This window comes from Nothobranchius furzeri, chromosome 6 (assembly GCF_043380555.1).
Source record: "Nothobranchius furzeri strain GRZ-AD chromosome 6, NfurGRZ-RIMD1, whole genome shotgun sequence".
Lineage (NCBI taxonomy): Eukaryota > Metazoa > Chordata > Actinopteri > Cyprinodontiformes > Nothobranchiidae > Nothobranchius > Nothobranchius furzeri.
Window position 1 is genome coordinate 58,187,913 of NC_091746.1, and position 11,637 is coordinate 58,199,549.

The 11,637-nt window shown below is 42.5% G+C and overlaps 1 protein-coding gene across 3 annotated transcripts in view; it reads left to right on the forward strand.

Moving 5' to 3' along the window:
• ctif (CBP80/20-dependent translation initiation factor) overlaps positions 1-8,217 on the forward strand; it is an 87,205-nt gene extending 78,988 nt beyond the window's left edge. For all 3 annotated transcript variants that reach the window (XM_070552366.1, XM_070552365.1, XM_070552367.1), the window contains 2 exons: positions 2,828-2,881; positions 7,829-8,217. In XM_070552366.1, the coding sequence (XP_070408467.1) occupies positions 2,828-2,881; positions 7,829-8,050 (276 nt within the window). In that variant the 3' untranslated portion in view covers positions 8,051-8,217. The remainder of the gene's footprint in view (positions 1-2,827; positions 2,882-7,828) is intronic.
• Positions 8,218-11,637: the final 3,420 nt, after the last annotated feature.

The window sequence follows — 11,637 nt, forward strand, 5'->3', positions numbered from 1 at the left end:
TAGTGACTTTTTATGCCTGTCATCGACTAGTCGCTGTCACATGACAATGACCGGCAAGATGCAGCCCTCGGAAAAGACAGCAGCCTGCTGTCAGCAGGTGACAATCTCCTGCGCGTCGGGGGGGCAACGCGCTGTGCCAGAGCGTTGGTACTGACACCCGCCGTAAAACGGACATTTAACCAAATTGTGACATTTACCCTCTTGCAATTTAACATTCCCCTCACCCCATCCTAACCTTAACCAGCTTTCACATGCAAAGCTCTGATTGTTGACGCGCTCCAGACATCTGCGTCCTGAGCACGGCCACAGTAACATTATCAAATTAGGTGTCGCCATCTCAAAAACTAATTTAACACTTGATCGTTCATGTCGGCTCATTTCCTTTTATGTTTTTCTGTCTTCTATTTGTGCCTGATGCTTTTCGCTGCTGTGGAATGAGGCGCATCACTTTGTCCTCCGGTGATGCACCCAACTGATGTGGCCGGCGAGCAGATTGTGATCAACGCTTTTCAGAGCTGATCACACCAGGTGTCTGTGTGCAGCACAAGTACCCCTCCCCCACCCAGATATAAACAAACATGTCTGCTGAACTTTTACTCCGTAATGTAAATTGTAACTCCTGCAGCTTAGAGGAAACGTGTTAAAATACGCCAACACGGTGGATTTAATAGAAGCTTTAAAGAACTAACTCTGGACGGTGTGAGGTGAGTTTGTCTCACTGCAGAAATAAAAACACACGGAGCATCAGCAGTCAGACGCAGCCGCTCACCAACACTCGTTTGTGTGTGTGTGTGTGTGTGTGTGTGTGTGTGTGTGTGTGTGTGTGTGTGTGTGTGTGTGTGTGTGTGTGTGTGTGTGTGTGTGTGTGCGTCAGAAGGCTGAACAATAACCTGTAGAATAAAGTCATCATGCTAGAGCAGCTTTGTCTGTGGTGGACCACACCAGCTTCTGCCACAATAAATAATTATAATAATAATAAATAAATAAAATTATTTCATTTTTGAACTATTTCTGTTGAGAGTTTTAATGTTTAAAATCTGTTGGATTGTTACTGACAGCAGCTACATTTAAGTTTCACTTCCTGTTCTGACCGAATGCTGCTGCAGCATGGGGGTGTAGTTCTCAGTCATCCTGGACATGATCATCCTGAGAGTTTTAGCTGAAAACAGCTGGACGTTTCTGGATGTGTTGGAGACATTTAGCCTCTCATCCTAGAGGCTTCTTCCAGACTTTGGTTGTGGTCAGAAACAAACACACTGGTTGTGCTGCAAGTCTTTTTCTTTTTTTCTCCAAAACATGTGTTTGTCTAAATGAAGGTGATGTTATTGTTCATAGAATAAAAATTCATGTTGAAGTTAAGATTATTTCATCAAGTAGGACCTGTGGTTAGCTGGATCACGTAACACATGTCATGTCTTGAAAGAATCAGAATCGGGAATCGATAGGAACCGGAATTGAAACAAGGAATTGGAATCGTTCAAAATCAAACAATGGCCAACCCTATAAGTGAATATTGTTTTTAAATATATTTTATGTGCAGTTTTTTAGGGCTTTTATGTTTTCTGCTGAAAATCATTTAATGTCTTGCATAAAAGCATGAGGTTTTGCTTAGTAATTGATTGGGAGAATAACAAATGACTGACTTGGATAGTGTTGATCAGGCAGAGCTTTGTTGGCAGCGTTCCATTGCACAATTACGGTGGCCCTGAAGTGCAAACCACAAAAACAAATCACTTAACGCAACAACAAATTTAAACACGCAACAACTAATCACTTAATGCAAAAACAAATCACAAAACGCACAACAAATTGAAAAGCGCAAAAACAAATTCACTAAATGCAACAACAAATCACTAAATGCACAACAAATTGAAAAGCGCAAAAACAAATTCAGTAAATGCAACAAACAATCACTAAGCGCAAATACAAATCACTAAACTCACAACAAATTGAAAAGCCTAACAAATCACTAAACGCACAACAAATTGAAAAGCGCAACAACAAAACACAAACCGGAAAAGGTAGGTACCAATGCTGCAACAACAGGCATCACTGATTGGATGATGGATCCGTTGGCCTTTTGAACCGGAAGTTGTTCTGCCAAACGTGTTTTTATTTTTTATTTTTTTTACTTTATTTAACAAACAATGAGTATACAACAGTGTCCGAATCATCGACATACATATATCCGAATACATACAGTGGGGCAAAAAAGTATTTAGTCAGCCACCGATTGTGCAAGTTCTCCCACTTAAAATGATGACAGAGGTCAGTAATTTTCATCATAGGTACACCAACTGTGAGAGACAGAATGTGAAAAAAAAATCCATGAATTCACATGGCAGGATTTTTTGCGCTAAGTGATTTGTTGTTGCATTTAGTGAATTTGTTTTTGCGCTCTTCAATTTGTTGTGCGTTTTGTGATTTGTTTTTGCATTAAGTGATTTGTTGTTGCGTGTTTCAATTTGTTGTTGCGTTAAGTGATTTGTTTTTGTGGTTTGCACTTCAGGGCCACTGTACACAATGGCTTCAAACACATATATAATAGTTAGTTTTGTCGTAAACCATTGGATGAAATTACACATACTGACTGAGCTCTAGTTAAGGCTCTTGCAATAGTTTGTATATGTGAATGTGCGTGTGTGTGTGTGTGTGTATGTTTTTGGGGGAGGGTACATTGGAACTTTGCCCCCCCCCCCCCCCCCCCCAGTTTGAAAATCCTATCTGCGCCCCTGATGTCGCCACATTTAGGTGGCTGCTGTTCTACTCGAGTTTGTGTGGCATTTTCCCACTTGGATAGTCATGGAGTGTTTGTTGTTCTTTGCAGCTCCTCGAGTCAACAGATGTTAAAGAAGATGCGGTCCTTTGTTGCTCCATGGAGGTATGGACCACACACACACACACACAACCTAAAGGTCTTAACCTTCAACCAGCCCTCTGACAAGTTTGCAGAAATGTCCCACAGAAGTCCAGTTGGTCCTTCCAAAGAACACAACTTGTGATATAATAGAGCTGAAATAAAACCAGGAGAGGGGTTACAGCTTGTGTTATTCTGCTAACCTGTGCCATTCTCTAGGTTATAAATAAAAAGTCTTTAACGGTTAGTTTATTTTTAGATAGGAACTAGCTGCGTTTTGTTTCTGGTATTGTTTTCATTAAGATTCTAGGAAATGTTTTTGTGTAAAACAAGCAACAACAACAACAAGCTCTTACCTGGGAAACTTAACATTTGATCTATTTTAAGGTGTTTTTCTGTGTAACGTTATAAATAATTACTCTCTTCAATAGCTTCCTGAACAGCATCATGACAGTTTAGCATGACGAGGTTATTTACAGTTGTTAATGTCAGCAGTAAAATATTGACCTTCTGAGGTGTCCAGAGGTCAAGTTCTGCAGAAATGTCCTCAGTTAAGGTTTATAAGTCATTTAATATCAGATGTTATTAAATTCTGGAGATTAGAGGCATTTAAGACGGCACCAATCCATCCTGGTCTTGGCTGTACTCAGACTAGCTGTTAGCCTATCAGTCCTAAAGTACATATACTCTTTTTCTGAACTGAGGCCTTTAGGTAAGCTTTTTATTTTCCCATTATATATACTTGATCTGATTTTTACACACACACAAAAAACAGAAGTCAGTCTAATAAAGACAGAAGTTTATGTGGCGGACACTCGTCTCAGTGAAAAGTCATCTCCACCTATAGACCCTTTTACTACCCACTTCATCAAAAGTTGTGCGTGCACCCTGGTGACGAGAATGAAGCGCTTCCTCGTTCACACTCGACACTAAAACAGCGTTTTAAACCCTTTGTTTCTAAGTTCTGAGCACATGAAAAATGTCGGGTTGTTCCGTGTGTGGATGCCAGAATCGCTTCTCTTCAAGCAGTGGACTGAAATTTTACAGAATTCCGAAGGGAGCACATCCATTTCAACAAAATCGGAGGCGTCTGTGGCTGCAGGCCATCAAAAGGGTTGATGAAAACTGGACTGAAAACACCATCTGAAATGCTCGAGTTTGTAGCGCCCATTTTATATCAGGTAAGGTAATTATGTACTAAGATTACAGCAGAAAGCTGGTTAACGTGTGTTCCATTAAATAAAGTAAGTTGTGTTTGCTGGTTTGCTTTTAAGCAGTCTATTTATTTACAGGCGAGGCGTCATTGGACTCCTCGAGTCCTGATTTTGTGCCTTCTGCGTTTACGTACACAAAGCGAAGTCAAAACCCCCGTGCAAAGATGGACAGGTAATGTTTACACCTTCCCATCACAGATATATTAAATATTTAGAAATTCTTGCTATTCATGATGTTCAGTGTTATTATATCATGACTCTTGATTTGTGTAACTCTTAAGTAATTCAGACCTGTTACATTAAGGTGTCAACGGAAAAGGAGAAGAGATGAAATGTCTTGCACGCCATCAGATCAGCTGGCTGCTTCAGAGAATACAGATCAGCAACCATCATTGGCTCACCATGCCGGTAAGGATTTTGTATTTTCTTTTACAATAAAAATATTTGTGTGGACTTGTTGCTGCATTTGCTAACTTTTCACATTTCTGTGTTAAAGCTGAAGAGGACCTCCCTGTTCCAAGGAGGGAATATGATGGCCTACAACAAAGATATGCTGGGCTTCATAAAAACCATGTCAACCTGCAGCTGGAGTTTGAATAACTTAAGGCAGGAAATTGTAAACTTAATGAGGAGCTGAAAAATGCAGCGTTTTCCTATGCAAATATTAGGTGCAACAGGGGAGCACTGATTTTTTTTTCACAGGACTTACAACTTTTGTCTTTGATTGGCTGCTAATAAAAATAACAGACAGTGTGGAGATTATTTGCCAAAAACTCACAGCTCATGATCATCTATTGGTTGTGCTAATGAAATTAAGACTGGGTCTAAGCAACACGGATTTGGCGTACAGATTTAATGTTTCTAAAACAACTATATCAAATATTTGTCGAAGCTGGATACCTGCCATGTCTGTAATCCTTAAACCACTCATTAAATGGCCAAGTAAGGGAGCCGTACTAAAGAACATGCCCAAAGTTTTCAGACGGAATTTCAAACGATGTCGGTGCATAATAGACTGTACAGAAATGTTCATTGCTAGACCTAGCAATCTAACTGCTAGGGCCCAGACATGGTGAAATCACAAACACAGCAACACAATTAAATATTTGATTGGCATCACCCCAGCTGGAGCAATTTCCTTTCTGTCACCTGGATGGGGTGGAAGGGTTTCAGACAAACAAATAACAAAAGGCTTTTATATCTTTTAGAACGCAATGCTGAGATTCTAGCTGATAGAGGATTTCAAATCTGAGATGAACTTGCCGCTTCTGGAGCCACTCGCCGTATACGTCATTTCACAGAAGGGAAAAAGCATCTCTCTGCTCAGGAGGTAGACTCATCAAGACAACTGTCTCATGTCAGGATACACGTTGAACGAGTAATAGGACGCTGGAAGAACTGTAAGAATTTGCTAACCGTAATTCCTGTGCCACAGCTCAATGTTCTAGATGACATTGTGATTGTGTGTGCTGCTCTAACAAACCTCTGTAAGAGTGTTGTTCCCAAAAAGAAAAAAACACCAATAATATCCAGTTCTATGATCCCATGCAGACTATAAACAGTGCTACTGTCATTTGCTAGAATATGTAAAACTGATTTTGAATTACTGTAAGAAAAAATGTAAAGCTGCTGCTATGGTTTTTTTGTACTAAATAAACAATTTTACATTTCCTTTGTGTGAAACATTTTGATTGTGCACAAATTAAATCTTTGTGGTTTCAACATTAGATGCAAACTAAAATACACATACAAACATCGTTGAATCCTAAAGAATTGTTTATTTGAAATTTATTTGAGCATCAATACCATTCTTTTAAATCCAAGAATTAGCCAGAAGGCTTGTTTTAAATTAACTTGGAAAGATCAAGACTCAGCACAGTCCAGACATAACCACATTGTTGGTTTGCGTCTGATGTTTACACGGCTGTAATGAAAGCGACTGCTGCATTTATTACATTCCTGTTTTGGCAAAATCCGGCCTTCCACAGAATTAGCATGCTCTCTGTGATTGCAATGCAGGATCGAATCTTCTCGTTAGGAGCTCTGGCAACGCGTGGGAAATGAAGGCCTCCTGAGCTTTAGGCAAAGTGTCCCGCAGAAGTTTGTGGTCTTTATCAACACGCTGCACAATGAACTCTTTCTTTGTCCACACCACAAAGTCACAGTAGTTTACATCACACACAAACATGTGGAGCTGAATCTGGTAGTAGTATGGGTGTGAGGGCTTCAACACTAACAAGTTGTCAGGCAGAACCTGGGGTCTTCTGTACTTCCCTGAAGACTCTCGGTACGACATTTGATCGCCACCACTCCTTTACCACAGCAGGCACGTGTAACAATCCCATCTGGGGATGATCCTAGGTGTGGCTCGGATGGCTGAACAACTAAAACACAGGTGCTGACCAGGGGTCCTTGGTGATGTTTTTGCCATAAAATCACTATACTGTTGTCTAGCGGTTTGCTCCATATTTTCACCCCAGATAACAGATGGGACATTTAATGTGGTCTCATTGTACTGCATTATGTCCATTATGTAATTTTTGCTGTGTTTGTCTGTTGTGGCCACATGGTGAAATTTAGTACTTGTGATCCTACCAGCCCTATGGATATACCAGTCATGTGACTTTGACTGCTGCCTTGTAGTTTTTCTAGTTGATGATGCTGCGTTGTAGTTTTTAGTCTTTGAAGTGTTTCTTCACATTTTATATTTAATTCCTGTGGTGAGAGCTCCCTGAGTGTAGTGTCAAATAAAGCAGTCAAGGGCTCTGAGCACGCTAAAAAAGAAACCTATTAAAGTACTCACCCTGCCACACAGGTACAGTTGGCTGTGAAGACTTAGTTCTCTGGTTTGTTTACTATGACCCAAGCCTCGTACATAGCAGTCTTGTGTCCTTGTCTTTGGCTAGGAAGGACTTCTGCCTTCAAGACGCAAAACTCAGAGTCTATGTCGTGATATTTTACTTTCTGTACGTGGCCACAGACAACATAGTTGTATGCATCTAACGATTTGTATGCCCGTTGCTTCTCACGAGGGTACTTACTGGGCCTCTCCACTAAAAACGTATATATATTGGGCCACTGGGTGATATCTGGCCACGCACCTACATCTTCCACCCATTCCGTAATGCCACAGGGATCCGGGAGTCTGTTGCCATTCGTTAAAGTGAGTTTAATAATATAACTGTCAAGATTTGTCGGTGATAACAGTGGTTAGCACTGTTGCCTCGCAGCACAAAGGTTGCAGGTTCAAAACTCGGCTGCGGCCTTTCTGTGTGGAGTTTCGTGTTCTCCCCATGCATGCGTGGGTTTCCTCCGGGTACTCCGGTTTCCCTCACAGCTCACAACATGCCCTATAGGTTATAAATTGTAAGTCGCTTTGGATAAAAGCATCTGCTAAGTGAATAAACACAAATAACCCCGCAGCGTAGCTTGATAAAGCCTGAAACGACGCCATTCTTTGTTGCCAAGATGCGCGCGCATTCTCGCTGACGTCATACTGTTTACAAACCGTATAGAACCAGACCAACAGGAAGCAGCAAATTCAAATAAACTGGGTTTCTTCTTTAGAAGCAGAGGAAGGCCTTGGGGATAGAGAGAGGGAAGGTAGTCGAGTGCTGAATCACAAACAGTTCCTAGATGTTAAAAACACAGCTTCATGTCCTGAGGGTGTGTGAGAGGAAGAGGGAGAGAGTCCTTCTGTCTCTATCTTCGTAACTTCTACCCATCCTTTATCCCAGTTTTCCTCTTCCTCCTCTAGCTGCAAAGTACGGGGCGCCTCCTGGAGGAGCAGCTCCCTGAGATGATGACGGAGCTCTTAGCGGCCGTGAGGGACAAGATGCTGAGTCCGGTCGAGTCTCAGCTGACTCGCTCTCTGCTCATGGAGGTCATCGAGCTGCACGCGCACCACTGGAGCCCTCTGGAGGCTCTCACCACCCAGTACTACAACCGTACCATCCAAAAGCTAACCACTACTGCCTAGACTACCCTACACACACACCCTGCTGATGCCCCGAGTTTAATTATTCGTGAAGACGACTAAACGCCACACCTGCTGGGGGCAGCCACAAGGGTATCCAGCAGAAAACATAACATAGGACGTGTCTGAAAACTATCTGCTGTTTTTGGCGTGACTGGTCACACACAGTCTGTGAGCTCCACCAGCTGTAGCTGCTGAGGGATTTTGGGGGAGGGGGGGTCAGCCTTGTCCATAAAGAGATCTGTGCCCAAAGCTGAATGGGGGGGGGGGTCAGTCTCTTCATTGTGTTCATTTGCCAAACCCCCCATCCTGACCCCCCTTCCTCTGTCTCCCCATCAGCCCCTGGGGTCTGAAAGGCTGATAAAGGAGGCGGGAGAGGCGGCGGGGTGTAGACACGATGCTGTCTGTCTGGGACGTCTGCCCTGCCGGGCCAGGGACCAGGTCAAAGGGCCTCAGTAGAGCTCCACATCTCCTCCCCCCTTCCCTCACTGTAAAACCCCCCCAGCAGGAGCCCCTCTGGGGGGACGAGACAGCGGGCCTGCTGGGCCGGGCCGGACTGAGAATAAGGATCAGGCTGGCTGGAGCAGGGTGGCAGATGGCTGCTCCAGGGTCCCGACACACCCCCACAGGCACCCCAGCTTTCAGCACCCCCCACCCCACCCCCCAGCAGTAGGAGTGGGGTGCATTAGTAAATTGAAGCAGACACTGCTGTCTGATAATTCCTTTGTTTTTGTCTTGCAGAGGAATGATTCTCCTCTGTTCAGCATGAATTTTTAACCACATCATTGATGTAAGAATTCATTTGAATCATTTGTTGTTTTTATCATCGACAGTTGGTTTTGAAACCTCATCTTTATGGTCAGACCTAGATAATCTAGCAGTAGGCCTTATTGCACAGCTTTGATCCCTTTTGCATTGCAGTGATGCAGTTTGCTTTATAATTTAAACAAAGTGAGACGAAGACGCTCCTGGAACGGGGGTTCTAGGATGTTCAAATTGACTAGTGGCCTTGTCAGTTATTCCTTTTTATAGGAGTTTCCTGTTTTTCCCAGTTGGAACCAGATGAACTCCATCGCAGGAGAATACATTAAAGACAAAAATATGAAAAAGCATGGCACAAAGGTCAAATCCTTCTTTGCAGTGTGTTTGATCTTTTCCTTTTTGGTTCTAGATGTTGAGAGAAGGAACAGCCGAGCGGTTGGAAACTTGCCTTCTTCACACATTTCTGTCAGGAATGGACTTGGGAGTAGTCACATGCATTCATGCATGTTCATTCATGTTATTAATATTAGCTTTTTGTAATATCATTTTTGAAGTCTTGCATCAAGAATAAAGATCCTGTGTGGTAGAAGCACAGCCCAGCAGATTAGTGGGGTGACAACAGTCTTTTAAAATCTTTTTTGTTATTGTTTATTTTTGCAGGAGCTAAATAATCATCATGTGTACATGTGTCATTTAAATTATATCTAACTCATTTATATATAAAGAAGTGTGTCCTCTGGTGGGTTTATAGGAGCGTTTAAGCAGCTGCAAAGTGTGTTCTGTTTTATTTGGTGAAAGGAGTTTTTTTTTTTTAAAAAGCCCATCAGTCAGTGTCTGTTATGCAAAAAGCAGCTCCCTCTCAGCAGATTGGAGCAGGTGTGGATCCCCCACCCACGTGCCCTTAGACCCTTCTGCTCTGGTCACATGACTCACCCGACAACTGAATGAGGCCCGCCGTCATTTGCAAAATCCTCATGAATATAGAAAAAGGAGGCAGCGATTGGATCCGCTGTGTTCTTGGGTTTGTTTTGCAAAGCTGCCGCAAAAATAAACTAATAAAGTGAATAAGATATGTAACGGAACAGAGTGTGGTGTGTGTTTTCTGTCTGCTGCAGAGAGGCGGGAGTCAGATGTACTCACTCATCACAATAATGGACACGTGGTCGCCTCGGCCGTTAGCACGCCGGCCGCGTGGCTAATCGCTGCACCGCAGTCGGTCATTAAGTGAACTATTCAAAAATGTGTGTGCAGTGGAGCTCCTCATTTACATGCCTTCTGCTTTACATGGTCACGCGTTAGGCAGCCCACGCTTCAAGAGTTCTAACCACCCGGTGTGTGTTGATGCCTGCGACGGCTGCACAGCGTCCTTGGACAGTTTTTTGCCTTTGGTGAGCCCTGACACATGCCTGGGGCTGTGGGTGTCTCCGTGGGGCCCACCTCCCCTCTGAGTCCATCGCCCCCTCCTCAAAAACCTTGAAGGTGTCCTTCGGCCTTCATCCACATTGATCCACATCATCCTCCAGGCCTGAATATTCTCATGAAATAGTTTTCACAATAAGATCTGCTTTCAAACGGTCATTAGCTCATCACCCAAGGACATGAAACACTATTCAGAGTTAATAGTAAACCCCTTTATTAGAAAATGCAGATGAAGGAAGGCATGATGGAGACGAGGTGATGAGAATACAACTAGAACAACAAAAGCAGCAGGGATGCAAAAGGGTTGACTGGTTTTGTTGGGAGCTGTGATGGATCTATTCTAACTGCTGCTGGGAGGATGGACCACCACCTTCCTTCATGGCTGTCGATGTCCTTGGGCTGGAGCTCATTCATCCATCTGGTCTAATAGAAGTTACAGGAGTGTTTACACAGTGAGCACTTGCTCCTGGAACGCCCAATTTCTTTATAGAAGCGAGTTATCTGCGCTGGTCGTCTTTGTTATACAAAAGGTTCTGACGTGTGGAGTGACAGAATTATTCTTACAGAATGTTTCCAAAGGAAGTGGCTAGCTGCGTATTACAGATATCAGCCAATGGATGATTAGTTTTGTGCTCAAAGTGTTTACTTCAGCCAAAATGAATCTAATCAGAGAAAATGTTTGTGTGTGTAGCTGACTGATTTTATATTTAAAAAAATACACATTCCTCTAGACAAAGTTGTTCTAGTAGAAATAAGCAGGTGGTAGATTGATTATTATACCAACAATCATTAGTTTCCACTGTAACGTGATGAAGGAGCTATTCCACTGAAGGTTATTTCCCTCTCTTCAAGAAGAACTAATCTGCAAGAGACTGCCTCAAGGTCATGCATTTGTTTCTAAAACTGTTTCCTTTCCAGCTCAAGAGAAGAAACAAGACAAACTCTTTCTTTTTAATAAATCAGAAGAACTATTTTTAATAAAGCTAATCAAACAAAGTGTTAGCCAAATAATAAAATGTGAACCAATCTGTGAAATGAAAATGTTTATAATCAGTAGTTATAAGTAATATAACTTTAAATGTTTCCACTAGAGACTGATCACACGTGAGGTTAAGTCACGTGACACATTTCCTTTTCTGATCCAATCAGAATCTTCCAGATCTGATGGAGGTGTGGTTTTGTTGGTGCTTGGTAAATCTGTCCCTTTTTGATTCGGCCGTAAATCAAAACATCCAAATTATAAAACTATGCCCACGTCACCTTAAACTTCAGTTCAAAGCTTTCTAGAGAAGTTGTCGGAGTGGCCAACCCCTAACTTTCCTCTTCAGCCGAAATAACCTAACGACAAGCTGGATAAATCTGTTGCATGTTCCACCTGCTGCAACGGTTCCTTTCAGAATAAAAGCTGA